The sequence below is a fragment of the Podarcis vaucheri genome, assembly GCF_965113315.1.
Source record: "Podarcis vaucheri genome assembly, chromosome: 8".
In the NCBI taxonomy this organism is placed as follows: Eukaryota; Metazoa; Chordata; class Lepidosauria; order Squamata; family Lacertidae; genus Podarcis; species Podarcis vaucheri.
The window spans coordinates 28,273,595-28,297,873 of NC_138766.1; the positions used below are offsets into that span (position 1 = coordinate 28,273,595).

At 45.2% G+C, this 24,279-nt stretch overlaps 2 protein-coding genes across 2 annotated transcripts; one reads left to right on the top strand and one right to left on the bottom strand.

The window, feature by feature from the left end:
- The first annotated feature begins 4,179 nt into the window (after nt 1-4,179).
- BPHL (biphenyl hydrolase like) lies at nt 4,180-18,770 on the top strand. Its single transcript, XM_082234653.1, has 7 exons — nt 4,180-4,339; nt 6,309-6,412; nt 9,172-9,338; nt 11,888-12,041; nt 14,449-14,580; nt 17,213-17,336; nt 18,383-18,770. Exons 1-7 carry the CDS (start codon nt 4,224-4,226, stop codon nt 18,468-18,470), a joined length of 885 nt encoding a protein of 294 aa, XP_082090779.1. The 5' UTR covers nt 4,180-4,223; the 3' UTR covers nt 18,471-18,770.
- Nucleotides 18,771-18,868: 98 nt separating this feature from the next.
- Nucleotides 18,869-24,234, bottom strand: LOC309538704 (tubulin beta-1 chain-like). The gene is made up of 4 exons (XM_082234536.1): nt 24,053-24,234; nt 23,184-23,292; nt 21,640-21,750; nt 18,869-21,123 (listed from the first exon to the last, which is right to left on the bottom strand). The coding sequence occupies exons 1-4, from the start codon at nt 24,107-24,109 to the stop codon at nt 20,063-20,065; spliced, it is 1,338 nt and encodes a 445-aa protein (XP_082090662.1). The 5' UTR covers nt 24,110-24,234; the 3' UTR covers nt 18,869-20,062.
- Nucleotides 24,235-24,279: the final 45 nt, after the last annotated feature.

The following is a 24,279-nucleotide window of genomic DNA, read 5'->3' on the forward strand; positions in this document are numbered from 1 at the left end:
CTGCATGTGGAGGAGCGGGGAAGCGAACCCGGTTCCCCAGATTACGAGTCTACCACTCTTAACCACTACACCATACTGGCTCTCAGTAAGAACCAAGCAAGGAAAGACTGGGGGAAACTGCACTTTCTAGCAATGCCACTGCCGTTGCTCTTCTTTTTTAAATTAGTTTTTATTTAAGTTTTGTTTGTTTGTTACAAAACAGATAATCTCCTTGACATCTGATAGGAGGGTGTACCACAGGGCAGGTGCCACTGCCAAGAAGGCCCTCTGCCTGGTTCCCTGTAGCCTCACTTCTCGCAGTGAGGGAACCACCAGAAGGACCTCAGAGCTGGACCTGAAAAATAGGGGTTGAGATGCTCCTTCAGCCACTGATCTGCCACTCAATCCTGTACATGGGATTTGATCCTAAGGAACTGTGCACAGGATTTCAGACTAGGTCTGGCTAATCATTGTAGCTCAATGTTATGGCTATTGTTTGGGACTGTGTTGTTTTGGATTGGGCTAGTCCCATTCTGTCTTTGATACTAACAGCATGAAGATTAGTCAGCAGACTATGAACAGCCCGGTTTTATGGCTGTAAGACTCACCACACCATACATATGTACCAGGGACATGGGTGGTGCTGTGGTCTAAATCATTGAGCCTCTTGGGCTTGTCAATTAGAAGGTTGGCAGTTCAAATCCCCACAATGGGGTGAGGTCCTGTTGCTCTGTCCCAGCTCATGCCAACCTAGCAGTTTGAAAGCACACCAGTGAGAGTAGATAAATAGGTATCACTGTGGTGGGAAGGTAAATGGCATTTTCGTGCGCTCTGGTTTCCATCACAGTGTTCCGTTGCACCAGAAGCGATTTAGTCCTGTTGGCCACATGACCTGGAAAGCTGTCTGTGGAGAAACACCAGCTCCCTCTGCCTGAAAGCGAGATAGTCGCTTTTAACTGGACTTTTCTGTCCAGGGGTCCTTTACCTTTACCTAGATATGTGCAATATTTGAATAACAAATTCATATTTTGTCAAAATCATGGCAAAGCCTTCCAGTTCAGATCTAGCTTGGTGTGGCCTCAGAAGGGAAGGATTACAGAACAGTAGAATGATTTGTATTGGTAGTGTTTTTGGTCACACGTCGGGTGAATTATATGTAGTTAAAAGGACCAGGCGTGTGAAAACATTCCAGATGTAGCATACCCAATATCTTAACCATGGCTATGAGGCTGCAAAGGGACCATAGGACTTCCTCTTCCCTTTTCCCTGGAATCCGCATGTGCAATCTCAGCTGCAGCATTTATGTTACATCAGTATGAACAGCAACCACAGTTAACTCCCATGAAGTTCCCTGGTAGCTATGGAAGCAGCCTCAAATCCTGATTTCGCATTGTGGTTAAGAAAGAACCTCAGTGACAGGAGAAACTGGAGCCAAGGGAACTAGTGCATAATCCCATGCCTCCTAATCTTTTATTGTGTAAAATATACATACTTTGGGACCCACTCTGGTAGTGACTGCCATTTGTTTTAAGCTGTTTTATCTACAATGTTACCATCCTGGGACTTGGGGAGAATTATTATTTAAACTGTTTTTTTAGAACTGCTCCTTGTTTTTAGCTGCTGTTGGTTTCATGTGCTAGTTTGTTTCATTTTTAGGTTTCATTTTGCCTCCTAAAATGTATCTGCATGACTTATTTTGTTTTGTGTAGACTTTGTGAAAGCTGTCCTGTGTATTTTTGTAGAAAACAGGGTATAAAAATGTTATCATCATCATTAGCAGAGTTAACAAATTGTAAGAACAAGTTAGTGTGGTAGTTAATTATTATTATTATTATTATTATTATTATTATTATTATTATTATTATTTATATCCTGCCTTCCCCAGCCAAAGCTGGGCTCAGAGCGGGTAACAACAATAAAAACAGCAGAGTTTACATAAAATCACAATCAATTAATTAAAATACATTCTCAAATCAATTCAGAATCAAATTAATGGCAACCACTGGGCTAGAGTTCTATGAGGATTACAGAAGGAGGGGGTCAGACTGTCCCTTGGCCAAAGGCCTGGTGGAACAGCTCTGTCTTACAGGCCCTGTGGAAAGATGTCAAGTCCCGCAGGGCCCTAGTCTCTTGTGACAGAGCCTTCCACCAGATTGGGGCCACAGCTGAGAAGGCCCTGGCTCTGGTTGAGGCCAGCCTAGGGTGACAGACCAGGGCTGTGGAGACCCAGATTCAAATTTCCACTCAGCCAAGAAGTAGACTGAGTGAGCTTGGGCTACTCGCAGGGTTGCTAGGAAGTGGGAAGGATCGCCTTGTGCCCCTTGGAGAAAAGCAGGGCTAGGAATGCAATGAAGACATAAATATAAAGAGCTCCACTGGATAAGGTGCAGGAAGTTGAGCATGCCCTTTCCAACAGTAGCCAGGGAACCAGTCCTCTAGTCTAGCACGCCTCTCACACCTGCGCGCCAGTAGCTGGTACAGGTTATGCTCCGTGGCGACCCAGAAGTAATGGAACACGTTACTTCCAGGTTTCGCTGCTCGCGCATGCGCAGACACTCAAAATGACATCGCGCACATGTGCAGAAGTGGCAAAACGTGACCCGTGCATGCGCAGACGCCTGTTACGTTCTACTCAGGATGCAAATGGGGCTCCGGAATGGATCCCGTTCGCATCCAGAGGTACCACTATACAATGGTACCTTGGGTTACAGATGCTTCAGGTTACAGAAGCTTCAGGTTACAGACTCCGCTAACCCAGAAATAGTACCTCAGGTTAAGAACTTTGCTTCAGGATGAGAACAGAAATCGTGGGGTGGTGGGGCGGCGGCGGCAGCGGGAGGCCCCATTAGATAAAGTGGTGCTTCAGGTTAAGAACAGTTTCAGGTTAAGAACGGACCTCCAGAATGAATTAAGTACTTAACCTGACGTACCACTGTATTGTGATAAACTGCAGCAGAACATTGAGGCTTCATTCAACTTGTCCTAGTTGACGCAGCCCCCAATGAGTTCTCTCCCCCCCCCCCATGAATCTAGCTAATCTCTTTTTCCAAGCTTTTCTTTTCACATGCAGGGGAAGTCCCTATCTCACCAAGGGTTTGAGCCCCATCATCGGCTACCCTCCCCTGGTTTAGCCAGCCAGTCAAAGCCCTTCCTGGGGTGCAGCTGCTTCCGCATGTCAGGGGCCACGGGTGAGAGCGAAGTGCAAGGTGGGGGACCAAAAGGAGCATGATGTGTCTCCCCACCACCAGAGGTACTACCCCTCCAACACTCCACACCCTGGCCTTCAATTGCAATTAGAATCAGAATTATAGTCGGGATGGGGCACCGCAAAGGTCATCTAGTCCAACCCCCTGCAGTGCAGGAACAAAGAATCGGATTTAAAAGAATTAAAGGGATAAAAAAAAAGTTGCTAGCAATAAGCGGGGGAAATAAACGAAACAATTAAAAGCAGGGCCGGATTTAGGTTTGATGAGGCCCTAAGCTACTGAAGGTAATGGGGCCATTTATATGTCCAGCTGTCCTTTGTCAACAACAAGTTGTCCGTGTTTTTTGTGTTGAATATATGCTATATGGTAATTTATGGACCTAAAGGTAAAGGGACCGACTCTGGGGTTGTGGCGCTCATCTCTCTTTATTGGCCGAGGGAGCCGGCGTACAGCTTCCAGGTCATGTGGCCAGCATGACTAAGCCGCTTCTGGCGAATCAGAGCAGCGCATGGAAACGCCGTTTACCTTCCTGCCGGAGTGGTACCTATTTATCTACTTGCACTTTGACGTGCTTTCGAACTGCTAGGTTGGCAGGAGCAGGGACTGAGCAACGGAAGCTCACCGCGTCGCAGCGATTTGAACTGCCGACCTTGTGATCGGCAAGTCTTAGGCTCTGTGGTTTAACCCACAGCGCCACCCACGTCCCTACATGCTATATATGCTATATGGTAATTTATGGACCTAATAGGTATCTAAGCCATTTGCACATAGCAAAATCCATTTTTTTCCTTTATTTTTTTTGGAAATTGTTTAGCTTGTAGTTCTGATTAAAAGCCAAAACTAAACCAAAACCCACGCCAAATGGGTCGCCTCAGCCTGCCCAATAACGATAGGGCCAGCCCTGCTTCTCCTGCCCGGCCTGCAGCTTGGTTGTGAAATCGGCGCCTGTTAACCCTTCGAGGATCCGCCGCTCGGTCCCCCGTCCTTCCCTTGGGAAGGCGAAGGCGGAGCCACCGCGCGGCAGAACCAGAAAGGGCCATGGCTCGGCCGAGAAGCGGAGGGCTGTTGCTGCGGCGCCTTCTCTCGCAGCTCTCCCGCTCCGCGCAGGGGGGAGCAACGCTGCGGGTCTCCCAGGCGCCGGCTGCTTCCTACGGGTAAATTCCCTGTTGAGACGGGGCGGACAGACGAGGCGGGGGAGGCTCTGCAGCCTCAGCGACTTAGAGACGGGAAGGCGGGGGAGGGATTGTGCGCGCGCGCAGTCGGTGGCTTCCGACGACCACGGGGCGGTGGGCAGAACGTTGAAGGACGGGGGAGGAGACCCGTGCGTGCCTAACGTGGAAGGTTAGGGAGCATAGCGCGCAGCCCGGTGGTTCCCAAGCTTTTTTTCTCTGGGCCACACTTTCTGCATAAAGATTTGCTCGCGCCACACCGATATTATTTTTAAATTTAATTTAATTTAATATTAATTTAATATTTGTTGTGTTTGTTTGATAAGAAATACATCGGAAAACAAAGAGAAATAACTCCTAGCCATAAATAAATAAAAAATACTTGCAGATAGCTCGGTTCTGCACCCCCTAACATAAATCCTGGCCGCGCCCAGTGCACGGCTCCTTTTATCACATCCAGAAAGTACCATGTGAAAACAGCACAGTTGCAGAAGAACAGGAATCCTTCCCAAGATTTGATTATAAGCAAGGACCATATGCACTATAAGTAGCTGAACGAGAGCTGTGAGCTTGCAGTATTGCAGTTGTTGCCCATGCGATTCGGTTTTCCTTCCTAAATAAACATATTTGCTGGTATCACACTTCCCCGCTCCCCAGTCCAATGTCTAGATTAGTGGATCCATTATCTTTTTGTGCCTTTGTTAGTCATTAACTCAACAGACTGGCAGATACTGACTAAAACAGCAGATAATGACTAAAACAAGGGACTTGGCGGAAGCAAGGCCATGCTGAGCATTTTATTGGAAGCTCAGGAGAATATTATGCATTCTGGGTGCCATTCCTTAAAGAAGTATGACTCCAGAACAGGAGAGTTGGAGTCCAACATTTATCTGTCAGGGGAGCCTGACAGAACCCTGGGAGCGATGTTTTAATATAACTCGAAATGGTTGCTCCGTTCCTTTAAGAGCATCAAATCTCAGTTTTACTTTTTTTCTGCACCTATACGCCCATTTAATAACTAAAATACCAGCATGCAATTAGTAAGTGACATTACTCGCTTCACAACGGGATGTAATTGATAGTTCTGAATTTGGATTGTAAGGAGATCTGTGTGGGAGAAGAAACTCAGATCAAATGAGGCTGAAGGATTTGGTTTACAAATGTCGCAGTAACGCACTGCTGTTCCTCATCTTTTGTAGAGTAAAGTCATACCTCAGGTTGTGCGATTTCGGGTTGCACACCGCGCCAAAATCGGAAGTACCGGAACGGGTTACTTCCAGGTTTCAGTGCTTGCGCAGAAGTGCTAAATTGCGCTTTGCGCATGTGCAGAAGCACCAAATCCTGACCCGCGCGTGCACAGACATGGGGGTTGTGGGTTGCGAATGCTGCAGGTTGCAAACGTGCCTCTTGAGCGGATCACGTTTGCAACCTGAGCGTCCACTGTACCCGGATTTTAAGTCAACAATCCCGGCAGTTAAATCTGTTCTGGAGTTCTCCTCCGACCTGCCTCTGGAGCAGATTTGGGGCGGGGGGGTGCACAAAGAAAGGAGAGAGGGGTCCACTGCATAAACAAAAATCCTTGCACTTACAGAGCCATTTTGCTGGATAGCAGCACCCTGTGTTTCCATACAGGAGGATGCTTCATTTGTTTATTCCCCAGCAGCTGAAGGCCCATCCTCCTTCAAAAGCTGGCAAAGCACTGAGTAAATCTTTCACAGTCTGCTAAAAGAACAGCCTCAGAGCACAATTCTGTTTTTCTAATTTTTGGCAACTTCACTCCTATCGCACAGGACAAAAAATTCCTTCTGTACCTAAAGTGCAAACAACTGCACTTTGTATCCTTCTTTCACTAACAGCATCAGTCTTAACAGTAAGACTGGGCAGTCTGATTCTCCAATTCAGGTGTTATAAAGCTAAAATGTTATTTGTTGGGGGGGGCTGATATTTCCTCTAGCACTTCAGTAACCTCAGCTAAAGTTGAAGTGAATGGCATCCGACTACATTATCAGCAAACGGGAAGTGGAAGCCACGCTGTCCTGCTTCTCCCTGGAATGTTAGGTTTGGATCTTTTTGTCTTACGTCTTTGGTCTTTGTCTTATGTTTGTGGTCTTTCTTGGTGATGTTCTTTTCCTCGATAAGACATATATATACACAAGAACCAGGCTTACTCATACCATTCACACTCTTATAGAGTGGCAATGATTTTTTAAAAATCTTGTAAGGAGCTAAAACAACTCAGTCCACCAACTTTTTCTCACAGTGGTCACCCAGACCAGCTGGACCCAAGTACAACTTTCCCCACTTTTGATTCACAGTCATCCTGCCTCAGACAGTGGAGATTGAGCATAGCCATCATACAGAAGTAATCCATTTTGTAGCTAAGCCGCCAAGACCATATAACACCGGTCTTGAAAGACCTACATTGGCTCCCAGTACGTTTCCAAGCACAATTCAAAGTGTTGGTGCTGACCTTTAAAGTCCTAAACGGCCTCGGTCCAGTATACCTGAAGGAGCATCTCCACCCCCATCGTTCAGCCCGGACACTGAGATCCAGCGCCGAGGGCCTTCTGGCGGTTCCCTCTCTGTGAGAAGCAAAGCTACAGGGAACCAGGCAGAGGGCCTTCTCGGTAGTGGCACCCGCCCTGTGGAACGCCCTCCCATCAGATGTCAAAGCGATAAACAACTACTTGACATTCAGCAGACATCTGAAGGCAGCCCTGTTCAGGGAAGTTTTTAATATGTGACATTTTAGTGTATTTTTCATCTTTGTTGGAAGCCGCCCAGAGTGGCTGGGGAAACCCAGCCAGATGGGCGGGGTACAAATAATAAATTATTATTATTATTACTAAGATATAAGGCGCCTTCTGTGCCACTTATTTAATTCAGGAGTGTTCACGGACTTCTACATGTTTGTTTACCTATTTAGGCCAAATATGCAGTTTTTAAGAATGTAGACCTAGAACTGGATTGGAAAGAGGCATTGCCTGCCTGGGTGTAGAGACGTTTTTCTTGCCTCTGGTCAAACAGGTGTTTGCAAGGATGGCAAAGGTAAAAAGAGGATGACAGGTGTGCAGGTGAGGAGCAGCAGCCCTTAATTCCAAGCTGCTTTCAATTCTCCGCAAAAGCTATTGCCTCATCTCTTATTTCAACATAGAGAGGGCTAGACAAAGGCAGAGAAGAGAAGGCTTTTGATGGTTGTTAGTCATGAAATCTGTTGCACAGTTAGAGACCTTAATGCTTCTCTGCTGAGAACCACAGGAAGGGAGAGGGCTCTTGCACTTGGGTCCTCAATGTGAGCATCCCATGGGCATCTGATTGTCCCATGTGAGAACAAGATGTTGGCTGTGATGGGCCTTTGAGCTCCTCTTATGTTCTTATGCACATATCCCACCATGTGGTCTTCCTTGGTGATGAGAGTTCTCACGCAAGCTACACCTGTTGAATTTCCCCCTTCTCCGCAACAGTCAAATGAGTCCTGAGCTCTCTTGCACCAAGCCCCTACAGTGTAAGCAAGAACAATTCTTAGAACAAGTCTGGTGCATTGGGCGACATTTCCCTGGTCAAAAGGTGTCCTCATACCATTGATTGTAAGCATATGGGGCATAGATATTAAGTACAGTGGTACCTTGGGTTACAAACACAGCCCCAGTTACAGTTACAATTGCAACTCATTACCAAACTTAAAACCATGGAGAGACCTGGTTTGAACAAAGACATTGGATTCTTATCCCAGTGAGAGCCAGTGTGGTGTAGTGGTTAAGAGCGGTAGTCACGTAATCTGGGAAACCGGGTTCGAGTCTCCGCTCCTCCACATGCAGCTGCTGGATGACCTTGGGCCAGTCACACTTCTGTGAAGTCTCTCAGCCCCACTCACCTCACAGAGTGTTTGTTGTGGGGGAGGAAGGGAAAGGAGAATGTTAGCCGCTTTGAGACTCCTGAAGAGAGTGAAAGGCAGGATATCAAATCCAAACTCCTCCTCCTCCTCCTCTTCTTCTTCTTCTTCTTCTTCTTCTTCTTCTTCTTCTTCTTATACATAACTAAGCCATTTCTCACCCTCTCACCCCTTGCCTTTTCCTGTAAGACCTATTACAGTCGTTAAGAGTCGTCAACAGGCCCATCTCAGCTATCTGCCAATCTCCCATTCCCACCACCCTTCTGAGTAATACCCCTCCCCACCTTCTCACTATATAGAAGGATCTGGCAACTTCTGTTTCAGTGTATCTGAAGAAGTGTGCATGCACACGAAAGCTCATACCAAGAACTAACTTAGTTGGTCTTTAAGGTGCTACTGGAAGGAATTTTTTTATTTAAACACAGCCCCAGGATGTCAACAGAAATCACGCTCTGGTGGCACGGCGGCAGCAGGAGGCCTCATTAGCTAAAGCGGTACCTCAGGTTAAGAACGGTTTCAGATTAAGAACGGACCTCCGGAACGAATTAAGTTTGTAACCAGAGGTACCACTGTAAATATAGCTGTTGGGGCTTAATTTCCAATTGCTCATCATTGTAGGAGAGTATCTGTGACTGTGGTCAGTAGCTGTAGGATATTATGTCAGATCTGTAACTCCTTGAGCAGAGAAATAAAGACACAAAGTTGGTTTATTGGGTGGTACCCATAAGGCAGAGTTTCCTTTTAAACGTAAAATGTGCATACCAGTGCTTTTTTTCTAGAAAAAGAGGTGCCAGAACTCACTGTTGTTCTCTTATAATGGCAATGGCATCCACTTCAGCGGTGCTAGGACTGAGTTCTGGCTGAAAACAGCCCTGGGCATAACGATTGTCTGTTTTGGTGCAATTATTTCACCTATTTTTTGTAGGGAGTAGCCAGACCGATTTTGGACCACAGCTGAAGTCTATGAACAAGCAGCAATTCACACTTGTAGCCTGGGATCCTCGCGGGTATGGAAAGTCAATCCCCCCACTTCGAGATTTCCCTGAAGATTTTTTTGAAAGAGATGCAAAAGATGCTGTGGACTTGATGCAGGTAAATTTGTCCTTCTAAGGAACACCCTTTGGAGAACTGAAGTGTTCCTTCCCTGGGGTTTTAGAATGCTAGTTGTGGAAGTAAACACAGCAAGCAAAACTTGAACCTCAGAGTTTGTGGCTCAGAAACTTTATGAAAATGATTAACTGTTTAGTAGCAGGATATCTCTGTTGCAGGACACCTCTGTCTCCTTTTTGCTTTAGCAACCTATTCCTTTCAAAGACTGTTCAGCTTAATTCCTTTTTTAAAAAACTCACCATTATATATAGCCTATTCAAACACAAAAACAAGTGTAAGGTATTAGCACCCAAAATGCATGTCACTAAAACTTTTGATTCATTCGCATGTAATTAAAGGAAACAACTTAAAGAGGTACCATATTTTTTGCTCTATAGGACCCATCGGACCATAGGAGGGAGAGAACAGGGGAAAAAAATTCTCAGCGGCAGGAGAAACGGAGCCCCTTCCATTTCTCCTCCCGCTTCGCTGAAGGGGCACTGCACAGCTCTCCCTTTCTGCTGAGGCCGGGAGAGTCTTGCTCTCCTGGCTTCAGCAAAAGGAACCCAAAGCCTTTGGAGCGCATCGCGAGTTCCCGCTGTGCTCCAAAGGCTTCAGGCGGCTATCCCTGAAGCTTGTAGAGTGCGCACCGACCCCTCTCGCTCTCCAGGCTTCAGCGAAAGCAACGCGAGGCCTCCAGAGCGCGGAGGGAGCGCTCCCTCTGCGCTTCGGAGGCTTCGCGTTGCTATCGCTGAAGCCAAGGAGCCTGCATTCGCTCCATAGGACGCACACACATTTCCCCTTAATTTTTGGAGGGGGAAAAGTGCGTCCTATAGAGTGAAAAAGACGGTACATGGTAGAGGGTGCCGAATCTTTTTCTCTCATAGCTCTTAACAGCCAGTCTTACTTCTGGAGAAAAACACCTGGAGAAACACAAAGAGGATTGAGAAGAGAGAAAATGAGAACCAAATGGGTTGGCCTGAATGGTTAAGGCAAATAATGTTAGCCCTACAATCTGGTGACCCAATTTATCTCCCCTCCACCTCCAGAATGAGCATGGTTCTTGCCCTAGCATGTGGCAACGAACCCTCAGAGGATGTTCTAGTAGCCTTCATACACACCTACCATCATGGCTTGGCAGCAACCATCATGACTGAAGTGGCAGGCCTCTCTGTGCTTCGCAGAAGCATCTAGCAGAATTGGCACCCTATGAGGCAAGATGTATGGGCTACTCTCACTCAAAGCACAAGGGGATGGCTGTCATCCCTACTCTATTTTAATTTTACAAAGGTTTGGGTATTCCTTTAGATCACGGTTTCCCAAATTTGGCTCTCCAGCTGTTTTTGGACTACAGCTCCTATCATCCTTCCCGCCCCCCATTTTTTTTTATTGATTTTCCACATATATGACAAAAATAAAAAAACAGAAAAACACATAAACTAACACAACACAACAAACTAAACAATAAACTAAACACAAAGAAAATTTGTTTCTTCAAATCTAATTCTTGTTACATTGATAACTGACTTCCTCATATCCCCTCTAACTGAATTTCATTGTATCACCTGTGTAACAGTTCTCCCAAATCATATTTCTAATAAAATTAACTTCCATTTACTATCTTATTCTCTTTTATTAATATTCTAATCATTAATATTTACTACCACAAATTCTTATTCTACCCCAAGTCTACTTATTACTTCCAAGAATTTTCTATTTATCTTATATTACAATATTTAGCTAAATATTCTTTAAATTTCTTCCAATCCTCATGTATCTCCTCTTCTTTCTGGTCGCGGATTCTTCCAGTCAGGTTGGCCAGCTCCAAAAAGTCTAACATCTTCATCTGCCATTCTTCTATTGTTGGTATCTCTTGTGATTTCCAATTTTTGGCTAATAAAAGTCTTGCCGCTGTAGTGGCATACAAAAACAGTCTAACATCTTTTCTGGGCAGTTTCAATCCTATTATTCCAAGTAGAAAGGCTTCTAGTTTCTTAATAAATGTATTTTTCAACATTTTTTTCAACTCATTATAAATCTTTTCCCAGAAGTCTTTCACCTTAGGACACGTCTACAGCTCCCATCATCCTTATCTAGGAGGACCAGCGGTCAGGGATGCTAGGCATTGTAGCCCGAAAACATCTGGAGACTCAAGTTTGGGAAACACTGCTTTAGATGATCTGGAAGAAGGGAGCTGCCTACCCTTCTTGTAGGTTGTCAGGATACAGTATGGGAGTGGCTAATCTGTGACCCTCCAGATATTGCTGGACTACAACTCCCATCTTTCCTGACCATTGGCCATTCTGGCTGAGTTGGTGGGTGCTCAAGACCATCAACATCTGAAGGGCCACAAGGTAGCAACCCCTGATCTAGCAAGCCTCCAGCGCCATAGGTGAAATTTAGTAGGTGCAACATAGCCAAACTCCCACCACTTGTAAATTCCCTTGATTTCGGTGGGGAAGGGTTGCTTCTGAAGAGACTTGTGTCTTCAGGTAAAGCCATTCAGCTGTAAAAAAGAGTTATTTCCAGTCTGTTTCCCTGTACTAAACAAGGCACTGAAGTTTAAGAAGTTCTCCTTGCTGGGATGGAGTGACGGTGGAATAACAGCACTCATTGCTGCGGCAAAGAATCCAAATCTTATCCACAAAATGGTGGTTTGGGGAGCCAATGCCAGCGTTTCAGAGGAGGATGTGAAACTTTACAATGGTATGTATTAGATGAATGTAGAAAGGGTACGTTGACGTTTTTCTTTAATTTTCTTTTCTAAACTACCATAAACATTTCAAAAATTGAAGTAATGTAATCTCAAAGAATTCACGATTCAGCTATATTCGTAGCTGACATAAAGGAAGCTTGGTTGCTAGATGTGAAACTTAATGCTCCAATGTAATAAAAATGCATTACAATGAAAATATTATAATGGTCTATTATAAGAAAATCTTTTCCCACTGTACTCATAATATATGTGAGGAGAAAATGGATTATCCACCTTTTCAGCTCCCTACAATACTTCCTATTTTCCCATTAAATAGTTAACGATAAATCAGAAAAAGATTGTTTTGCACCAGTTGAATAAGCAGCAAATAGAATTAAAAGCCTTCTTGAATCAAGTATTATGGATTGTGGTTACAAAAAGAAAAAAGATTTTTTTTTTAAAGGAACAGTTGAATTGCTCTTGAAGAGAAATGAGGGGGGCGGGGCAGGTAGCTACAATAATTAACAACCCTGCAGAAAAAGAATTCAATTTAAAACTAAACATTTGCACATTTTGCTGCTACATGAAAAAAAAACTTTGTAAAAACTTAAATGTGAGAGCTTCTAGCAGTGAGATGAGATCTTAGCATACTGCTGTATTGTTGCTGGTGCTTTTAGTTTATTCATAAACGACTAAGCTGAGCAGTGAGGCAGCCAATATGCTAATGACATCCAATTATTCAGGGCAGTAAAGACACACAAAAAAAGGATTGCAAAGAGCTTGAACTGTATTTATCCAAAATGGATGAATGGATGACAAAATGCCAAGTGCAGCTCAGAGTAAGGATCAAGTGAAGTACAGTGGTGCCCCGCAAGACAAATGCCTCGCAAGACGGAAAACCCACCACCAGGGGTCTGCAACCTTTAAGACAAAAAGAGCCACTTGGACCCGTTTCCAAAGAAAAAAAACCTGGGAGCCGCAAAACCATTGCATGCGCGCCGCTGCCCACCGATCTGACAGCGGGTGGGAAGGTGACGTTGGGACGGTGCGTGACTAACACACGCACGGCCCCATGCGATGTCACAGCCAGTACAGCGCCCGCCACAGTGGGGAGTGTCGCATTGTGCGCCTCCTCCCCTCGCTAGTATCCGCCCTGGAGCCGCGGCAAAGGTGTAAAAGAGCCACATGCGGCTCCAGAGCCGCGGGTTGCTGACCCCTGCGCTAGACGAAAGGGTTTTCCGTTTTTGAGCTGCTTCGCAAGACGATTTTCCCTATGGGCTTGCTTTGCAAGACGAAAACGTCTTGCGAGTGTTCCGATTTTTTTTCGCTCCCCCCCCCTTTTAGCCGCTAATCCGCTAAGCCTTTAATAGCCGCTAAGCCTTTAATAGCCGCTAAACCGCTAATAGCACTAATCCGCTAATAGGGTTGCTTCGCAAGACGAAAAAACCGCTAGACGAAGAGACTCGCGGAACAGATTAATTTCGTCTTGCGAGGCACCACTGTACTGTGGAACAAAATATCCTAACTTCACGTTATACTGGGATTGCTATACGTCCAGAAATTCCAGGACATGTCCTCTGTTGGGGGGTGTACATGGCCACTTGGAGGGAAATTTACGTTTTAAAGCAAATGTCTGGGATTTTAAAAAATTAAAAATAAAAATTTGGGGTGCACAGGTGGCTCTGATCCAGGCTCTGGCACACGAGTGGTTTGGGCTTGGCAGCAGCAGACAGCGTGGGGGCTATTGGATGAATGCCCCCCAAAATCTCAACAACTATTTATGTCTGGATTTTTACCAACCCAACATTATACACTGGTGGGGCCCCAGCTAACAGTTACTGAGCAAGAAAGGGATTGAAGGATGTGAGGGAAAGCTCAGTTTAAATGCTGATCCTAAGTACTATGGAAATGGCAAAATTCTAGTTCGCAAGAGAGATTGAAAATACAATTACCAATGCCTTTATACCCATTTATGGTGCAGACAGCCTTGGAATACTGTGTACAGTTCTAGTTACTGAAGTGAAGATAGGATACAGTAGAGTTGGAAAAAGTGCAGTCAAAATGATTAGGAGTGGGGCTAAATCCAGTCCATTATGGAAAAAGGTTATGATGTTTGGTGCCTTTTAGCCTAGAAAAAAGATGAGTAATGGGGGCATAATAAAGATGTATTAAAATTATCTGGAGAAAAAAGTGGGTAGAAGTTCTCTCTCTCTCTCAATACTAGAATAGAGCTGGATTCATGTTTAATTGTGTGAATCAATTTGCACTGACCCTGCCCACTGCTGGCACGAAGCTCTGAAAAGTTAGCCATGGAAGGGGATTGAGGCCTGTGGGCTGGAAAAGGTTCTCCGCTCCCTCATAAGAAGACAGGATTTTGAGACTTCTTTTAATATACACATTTCATTCCCTTGTCCGCAGCTATCCGTGATGTTTCAAAATGGAGTGAAAGAGCTAGGCAGCCAATGGAAGAAATGTATGGCCACAATTACTTTAGCAAAACCTGCGCAGCCTGGGTGGATGGAATCTCCCAGTTTGCACAAAAGCCAAATGGTAAGAAATCCTGCAGCTAAAATGAGATAGAGGCCGGCATTGATAAGCTTTAGGTCTCCGCCCTGTTTTGTTGCATTTCAGTTCACTATTGTCCATCGCTGTATCTCAGAATCATCTTTATCCACAAACTTTCTTCCCAGGAGTCTTGCCAGCATTTAAAAATTAATGCTGACTTTGTGTGATTAGAGGGAAAAGGTGGGATACAAATGCAATCATTTAAAAATAACTGGAATATTACAATGGGTCAGATTTAACTAATTCCTTCCATTAGCGGAAGCCTACACAAGGACTTCCATTAGCACAATGGAGGCTTGACTTCTCTTCCCTCATGATCCCACTTCCCAAATTGGCTTGCAGGATCAGGAAAAACCCCAGAGCGACACTGAGGAGTGGGCAGAATGTCCTGTCAGAGCTGAAATGTTTGCACCTATTCACCTCAGGAGGCACTGAACTCCTCCCATAGATTATAGCCGTGTTTCACCAAGTGATTATTTAGATCAGAGCTGAGGCTCTCCCTTTAGCAGCTATGAATGAACTTCCCCTCGCAATTCTGTGTTCCTTTGGGATGTGGGTGGCGCTGTGGTCTAAACCACTGAGCCTCTTGGGCTTGCCGATTGGAAGGTCAGCGGTTCAAATCCCCACGATGGGGTGAGCTCCCGTTGCTCTTTCCCAGCTCCTCCAACCGAGCAGTTCGAAAGCACACCAGTGCAAGTAGATAAATAGGTACGGGAAGGTAAACGGCATTTCTGTGTGCTCTGGCTTCCGTCATGGTGTTCCATTGCACCAGAAGCGGTTTAGTCCTGCTGGCCACATGACCCGGAAAGTTGCTTGTGGACAAACGCCAGCTCCCTCGGCCTGAAAGCGAGATGAGCACCGCACCCCCGAGTCTCCTTTGACCAGACGTAACCATCCAGGGGTCCTTTACCTTTTACCTTTTGACACAGGGCTGCCATGGGATAAACATTTCGAGTGCAGACCGTTTCTCCAGCTGTCATTTTCTTGTCATATGAAGTTTGTTTTTTACTGGTGGCAGTGGTTGGAAAAGCACCATGCTACCTGCAAGGGGAAAGAAGCTTCTGAGCTGCTGAGAGTAGGAATTGTGTGTGTGTGTGTGTGTGTGTGTGTGTGTGTGTTTAGATTTGGACTGGCAATCCACCTGCAAATGAGGAACTGCCATTTGAACAGTTCTGCAACCTTGAAATAACCGTCATGCTAGCCAGATCCGTACATTTTGCTCGTGGTTCTGCTTTTTTAAGTAAGCAAGCCTGTTGGAACGTTTCGCAGGGGAAATGACACACTGCCTAATTGCACACAAGGTATTTCTGCTTTTCTATTCCACCTTTCAGAAAAAAATTAACATTCCCTACTTACACTTGTCTGCTTAAGTCAATCATTGCCAGTCTTAGTTTAAAAAAAGCAATAATCGTTCGAGACTAATTTTGAGGAGCTTTTTTTAAAAAACAGACCTTTTTTAATAAAAAAAACTTTCTGAAAGCTAATGGCTGTTCACTACATCAAGGACAAAGCGGTCGAATCACTTGGAAGGCATAGAGTGGGCAGCAAGGCTGGGCAAAGCAACTCCGGCTAGAATCTCCTACCCACATATCCTGGGAGCAGGCCCCAATGAACTCAGTGAGACTGACATCTGCGTAGACCTAGAGCTCCATTATTACTATCCCAGTCCCAGCTGGGGAGAAGCAGAGTGGCATATCAGCCACCGCATCTCAGGTTCTGACAACCAGGACAGAAGAGGTGGAAATAAAAATTTTGCTGCACCAGTTCCAGGCTGGCCTAGCCAAAGGATGTGAGAATTGGTTCCTTTGGGGAAATCTGCAAATCTGACACCATTTCTGGCCTTTCTGCTGGCTACCACTTAATGCTTTCCATTAAGACCCACACCCACCCCACTAACAGATTTGCACCTTCACCATAGCCTAACACACACACCCCAGCAGTGCAGATCAGGAGATTAGGGCTACTCAGATTATTAGCCACTGTTTTATTTCCTGATGACACTTTCTCAGTGTTCCCAGGCCTTGCCAGGACATCTTTTAAACTCTTGTAATGTTGTCCTTTCTTTCCGTGGTACCAGGGTGGCGTATAGGTCACAGAACTCAGTAAATTGGGTTATTTGGAACCCAATTTATTTTGTGTGTGCAGAACACAAAACATCTTGCCTGCATTAGCTGAGTCGACATATTTAACTCAAGATTTATAAGTGCCGACACTTGTGATGGGGGATAAAAGGAAACAGAAGCAAACTGCCCACAAAAGCAGAATAAAATTCTGACACATATTTTTAAGTACAAATATCAGTACATGCTTGAACAGGTTGTCTAAGAATTCAGAACTATCTGCTGAGAGAAGGGGGAAGAAAACCCTGGCAATTTTGTCTGAATCAGAGAGACTGGCACTCAAGGAATTGCTCCCATTGTGGTAATTCCTGTTACTGATCCAGTTGCTACTAAATCTCTTTTTTTGCAGCCCGAAGAATCAACTACGGTATTTCACATCCTTTGCAAGAGGAAGTAGGTGGTGTTAGCATTACATTTCCCCAGTGAAGCATATTACCATTTCAAAGTAAATAAATAAGGAAATTACCTTGACCTTTTTTCCCACTTCCCACCCCCAGGCAGTATCTGTCAGTCTTTGCTGCCTCATATTCACTGCCCAACGTTAATAATCCACGGAGAGAAAGATCCATTGGTTCCACGCTTTCACCCTGAATATCTTCACAAGCATATCAAGGGTTCACAGTAAGTCTGCTTTTTGGGGGAGGTGGGCAGGAGAAACTAAAGCTAAAAATTATGTGAATAGGTTAAAAAGCTTCTCCAGTTGCTCAGAACGAACTACTTTGCAGGCTTCTACAATCATTCGAAAGAATGCTTCCAGCCATGATATTGTAGAAATACTCACAAGCAGACAGATCCATCTCATAGGAAAGATTTGTGCCCAGTAGATGCAATTTCTGAATGCAAGTGGAAAGAGCAACTTGAACAAACCAGCACAAAATTCATTTCGCAATTTTCCGCAATTCAGCAAAGCGTCTGGGGTCAGTAACTTGAGATGAAAGCTTAAGGACCTGCTTCCAAAATTAGACACCGGCATTAGGAAGTTAGAAACTGTTAGCAACAGTTTCTAAACTCTAAATGCTGCAAGTCTTTAATGGAACATTGTACAATGGAGGCAATCTATACTGTAGCAGCTACAAAATAGCTGTCTTGAAGGCTCTGCAATGAATAGCGCAGTGATGTTGTCATAGTTCAAGCTAACCACCTTGCTAAAACAATCCTTAAGGGATCATTTTTTTAAAATCCAGTAATTTTGTAGAGATAGCAAAACAACAAAGACTGTGAGCTTAAGTTTCACTGAAACTTGTTTACGAATTTGCTCACGTCAGACAGGCACATAAGGCTGCCAACTCAGTGCTTGCTTCAAATGTTGAAATGGCCACAGCAGCTCATAACACTTTGGTATGACATGACTCCTCTGCAGTCATGTCCTGCAGATTATGTTGCTTCTTTTCATAAAACTTTTTTTAAAAGATATATCCATTTGAAAAAGATGAGCATGGACCAGGAAATAATTGTAGCATGATCAAAGTCGGACACCACCATTAATGTCCATCAATTATGACACAGATGCTTTGAGATATCAATTCCAAATATGAAAATAAAAATCTTTCTAGCAAGCTGGCTTCTTGCATGCACTTGGGCAGAGTGTAGGGTTAAGTAATAAATGCTTGCAGTGTTTCCTGTTAACCTAGAATTTATCCAGTTTTGTGTTTTGTTTTTTGTTTCAGGTTGCATTTGATGCCGGAAGGAAAACATAATTTGCACCTACGCTTTGCAGACGAATTTAACAGAGTGGTGGAAAAATTTATTCTATGAAATGTTGCCAGTTGTTACTGAACCACTCTGAGATCTATGGGTATAGAGCAGTATAGAAATTTAACAAATAATAATTGATAAGCAGCAGTTTCTTTGCTGTTCCTACTCATGGGGTGGACAGGACGCTAAGTCCATTTTAATCAGCTTCATCTGGTATGGGGGAGAGAAAGGGAATCAAATTTCTTCCTGTTATTGCACCAAAATTGTAACATGCTTCTCATGTCAACAGTTTGGCTGTATCTCAACCTTTCGGGGTTTTTACACTTAAATGAGCATTAAAATCTGCCGTTTGGCTATTAAGGACTGCTCGTGTTTCTTAGCAACTTTAAAAGGAACATTAGGGAAGTACATTAGTTTTAATAGATGTACAATATTATCTATCTTGAAGAAAACAGTCATTATTCTGAACACATGCCTTTATAGAGTCCTCAATATTTAACACCACACAAAAACCACTGAACAGTTTGAGTTCATGACAGATTCTTAATGTTTACACAAAAATGCCACAAAAAACGTGCTTGATCACTGCTATCAGAATCCATGCCTGCTCTATTTGCAGTCTTCTTGCTGCTTTCCCCCCTCATCCTTCAAGCTTTTTATTCTCTTAAAATGGAAAGGTTTAAAAGCCAGCTATTTTTCCTTTATAGGGAACATGGGACATACGTCATTGAGCAATTAATACCCCAAATATAATCTAACTATGGAACTGAAGATAAACTGTACAACTCAGAGGCAAAGTCCTCCCTCTGAAGAAAAATTTATCAATGAATCAGTCATGATTTAAGTATCTGCATCCTTTGAGGTACACAGCGCAACAACCGCAAATGTTGCAATTAAAATTTAAACTGTCGAACCTCTAACACACAATTCAGGTTGCAAATTTCTATATTGTACATTGTGGCAATATAAGGACATTTTTTGAGGGCAGGGAATATCCAAAATTATCTGAGCATACACCTCTAGATTTTGGTAAAGTGTCCTTCCCCAAACTAGGCCTAGTGGTGGTATAATCCAAAACAGCTGGAAGGGCCAGGTTAGGGGAAGCTGCTGTATGAATTTCTTCTCTTTCATGCTTGCAAAATGTGTAGAGGTGTTCTCAGGTTGCGCCTCAATGGCCTTCCAAATTACTATTTCTAGATTCCTGAATTTTCAATATGGTTTGTGCAGTTAGCTTCCTTGTCTATGGAGCAGCTGAGAAGTCTTTATTTCAGATAAACTATGATATAAGTAACCTCTGCAGAAAATTATAAAAATTATAAATTTATATAAATTTATCATTTTTATAAAACAGCTGCAGTACAATGGTGTGATCAATAGCTTTCCTAATTGGCTGAATGACAACAGTTGTCTTAACAAGGAAGTAAATATATTCTTAAGGGTAACGTTTACAAAGTTCACTTTCAGCTTCATAGCATCCACTTTTCATTATTATGTTGAAATGTTTCCATGACCTATAAAAGTGCTTCCAAATCAAAGGGTTTGGGCAATAAGATAAATCAACAGTGAAAGCACCAAGTTGAACTGAAAAAGCATGCATCAGCAGAGCTGAACAGACTGTGCCCCAAAACACTTGCCCCTAAACCACCGCGATCCTAAGCCTCGTCCTCCTCGCCTTCCTCCTCAAACTCTCCTTGCTCGTCCGCTGTGGCGTCTTGATATTGCTGGTATTCGGAGACCAGGTCGTTCATGTTGCTCTCGGCCTCCGTGAACTCCATCTCATCCATGCCCTCTCCGGTGTACCAGTGCAGGAAGGCCTTTCGGCGGAACATGGCCGTGAACTGCTCAGAGATCCTCTTGAAGAGCTCCTGGATGGCCGTGCTGTTGCCAATGAAGGTGGCGGACATCTTGAGGCCTCGCGGAGGGATGTCGCACACGGCCGTCTTCACATTGTTGGGGATCCACTCAACAAAGTAGCTGCTGTTCTTGTTCTGGACATTGAGCATCTGCTCGTCCACTTCCTTCATGGACATTCTGCCCCGGAAAATGGCCGCCACCGTCAGGTAGCGCCCGTGGCGCGGGTCGCAGGCCGCCATCATGTTCTTGGAATCAAACAATTGCTGGGTGAGCTCTGGCACCGACACGGCCCGGTACTGCTGGCTTCCGCGGCTTGTGAGGGGAGCAAAGCCAGGCATGAAGAAGTGCAGGCGAGGGAAGGGTACCATGTTGACCGCCAGCTTGCGGAGGTCGGCATTCAGTTGGCCAGGGAACCGCAGGCAGGTGGTGACACCGCTCATGGTGGCCGACACCAAGTGGTTGAGGTCCCCGTACGTCGGAGTCGTGAGCTTGAGTGTGCGGAAGCAGATATCGTACAAGGCCTCATTGTCAATACAGAAGGTTTCATCTGTGTTCTCCACCAGCTGGTGGACGGACAGCGTGGCATTGTAGGGCTCCACCACTGTGTCTGACACCTTAGGAGATGGCATCACGCTGAACGTGTTCATGATCCGGTCAGGATACTCCTCCCGGATCTTGCTGATGAGGAGCGTTCCCATCCCGGATCCTGTGCCGCCGCCCAGGGAATGGGTCAACTGGAAGCCCTGCAGGCAGTCGCAGCTCTCTGACTCCTTCCTCACCACATCCAGCACAGAGTCTACCAACTCAGCTCCCTCCGTGTAGTGGCCCTTGGCCCAGTTATTCCCAGCACCACTCTGGCCTAGAGGAGGAAGCGGAAAGACAAGGATACAGAAACAAATTGGCAACTATTGATTTATATCTGCTATTGGCATCATGCTCTGATCCAACTGTTCCTCTTATAAGAAGTCCAGAGCCAGCCCACAAAACCAGTTTATTTTCCTCTGGTTCTCAAATATAGTGTTTAAAGACCCAGCTCTCGAAAAGTACATTGGATCAAATATCATGAGCTTTCACACCTTTGGCAATTTGAGGGTAGGGGATGATGAAACTGGCTCAGAGGAAAGAGAGATCTTTGTACCACATCACCTACTGCATATACCTGGAGATGTGCCACCTTTCTGCCACCTGGCATAACTAACCTTGCTCTTGTTTCAGTACATGATCAAAAGTTACAGGGAGAATGTATAGGATTAGTAAAACATTCCTCATGGTTGAATTCAAGTAGCTCCCAGGACAGGCAGAAGAGTCAGTGGTTTGGCGTAGGGATGAGATTTGCAGGGAGGGAGACTACAGTCACCGGAAGAATATTACATACCAAAGACAAAATTGTCAGGCCGAAAGATCTGGCCGAATGGTCCAGACCGGACAGAATCCATTGTGCCGGGCTCCAAGTCGACAAGGACAGCACGGGGGACATACTTGTTGCCTGCAGGGAGAACAAAAGAAAGATTTATGAATGCAGTTACCTTGTTAAATTATCTGCAGTCTACTGTGCTCCTGGCAGCCCTCAGCGTTACTCAGAAAAGAATTTTATATTCAGTAGCAGCACTTAATGTGAACAGATCTTGAATGGCAACCACTATTCTCCAAGGTATTTAGTCAGCAAAATCAACTGTACAAAGAAAGCAGGTTTCTGGCATCAGCTTCAGAAAACAGGCCTTAATCATGCTCTAGCCTCGGTTATGCCTTTACACCTTTGTACAAGCTCAGAGGAAAGCATGCATCATTCTCCCCTCGTCTGCCGGGTCTTTCACATCACCCACTATCCAGTCCTTTTAACTTGAGAGGCACCTGCTCTACCACTGAATTGGTCCCTCCCCATAGCCCACCCAGCTAAGTTGTGGCCCATCAGCTATTACCTCAATCCCCTTTGAACTAAGACAGCGTTCTTATTATGTTTCCAGGCACAATTCAAAGTGTTGGTGCTGACCTTTAAAGCCCCAAACGGCCTCAGCCCAGTATACCTGAAGTAGCATCTCTACTCCCATCGTTCTGCCCGGACACTGAGGTCCAGCTCCGAAGGCCTTCTGGCAGTTCCCTCATGGCGAGAAGTGAGGTTACAGGGAACCAGACAGAGGGCCTTCTCGGTGGTGGTGCCCTCCCTGTGGAACGCCCTCCCATCAGATGTCAAGGAAATAAGCAACTTTCTGACGTAAGACACCTGAAAGCAGCCCTGTTTGGGGAAGTTTTTAATATTTCATCTTTTGCTATGTCTTTAATGTTTTGCTGGGATCTGCCCAGAGTGGCTGGGGAAATACAGCCAGATGGGTGGGGTATAAATAATAAATTATTATTATTACCTGACTTCTGGTGATTGGCAGGTGGTAGCCCTGCTCACCTGTCAAGGTTGTCCCGTGTGTTCGTATACATGTGTGCATAGAGACCACAGCAGCCAGAGTCACTTCCCCACCTGTACTTTATAGGTACCCATGGAAAGTTTTGTCTGCAATATTTACTATTACAAGGTTATTCGCTTTCAATTACAGAAATCATAAATAACCTTCGACATCCAGAAGCAACAATGTCAATGTTTCCCCTCCCAAGCAAAAAACCCTGTGTTTGAAAACACATAATTAGGGAGCTTATGGCAGGCAGGCTGCATCTTAGAACAAAGAAATTCTTCCCATTCCCCTCACACAGAAGGAAATTCATCTAAGGTGGGGCTGGACACAAAAATAGGAAGAGCATCTGTTTATAAAAATAAAAAAGGCTCTTTGCAAGAACTGTGTATTTATCTGCAGATTTAATTAGTTGGAAGCCCTGCAATCTATCAATCAAGATTTCTAAAAATGGGCAAGAGACTCATTTCCGGAGGCAGCTAGAAGCACTTCCTTAAAAAGACACGCGCTCCATTTTTACCGGCAGCCTCATTGTAGTAGACGTTGATCCTCTCAAGCTGCAGGTCGCTGTCTCCATGGTAGCTGCCTGTCGGGTCAATGCCGTGCTCGTCGCTGATGACCTCCCAGAACTGAAATGGGAATTGTGGAGAGCGATTTAGCAAGTGCGACGAGGAAGCATGACTGAACACGTGCAGCTGCCGCGGCCACACCTTAGCCACCATACTGCAAGCACATGATCCTCTGCGCCATGACGAGACAGATTCCCTTCACACAAAGCAATGCCAACAGGGCATAGGAAGGCAGGACTGCTAAATTTTACGGATGGACATACTATTAGGGGAAGGGACTTGTTTAAATGTTGGGGGAGGGACTTGTTTAACAAAGAAGCCAATTAGTTTCTGGCTTTGCACCATCACACTGCTGCTCTAAATACAGGCTGCACCCTCTGCAGAGGGGCGAGGCAACCTAAAAGCTTATCGTTATAACTGGATTGCTGCAAGTTCTAACACTGTGTGAGACAGATCTGGCCCCAATTGAAAGCGAAGGCCTTTATTGTTTCCCGCAAGATCTGCCCTATGAAGCGGCAGGGAGGGGCAGGGAAAGGTGGTCGTTGCATCCGAGGCTTTGCGAAAGAGGAGGCGCATCGTAGACATAACCCCGGGGAGGGTTTTCCTAGTGCGCTGCCCCACCCCCAATCCTTCAGCTTAATTCTTGGGTGGCAATTAATGCCTTTCATTGGAGACGCAAGAGTGGCTGGGGAAACTCAGCCAGATGGGCGGGGTATAAATAATAAATTATTATTATTATTATTAGGAAGGGAAACGACACGGCTGGTCCCCACAATAGACCCCCCCACCAGATTCCCGCGCCCCCGCTTTCCCATGATACCTTGGCTCCAATCTGATTCCCGCACTGGCCGGCTTGCATGTGCACGATCTCCCGCATGGCTGCGACTTCGTTTCAGGCGATCACCCGCTTGCTACCTTCCGGAAAGAAAAAGCTGCGCCTTACAGTCTAGACGACAGAAGCAGAAAACAAGGGCGCGCCTCCCTCCTCCCCCGAGGGCTCCTTTATAGTGGGAGCGCGTGGCTCCGCCCCTTCCCTTCTTGGCCGGG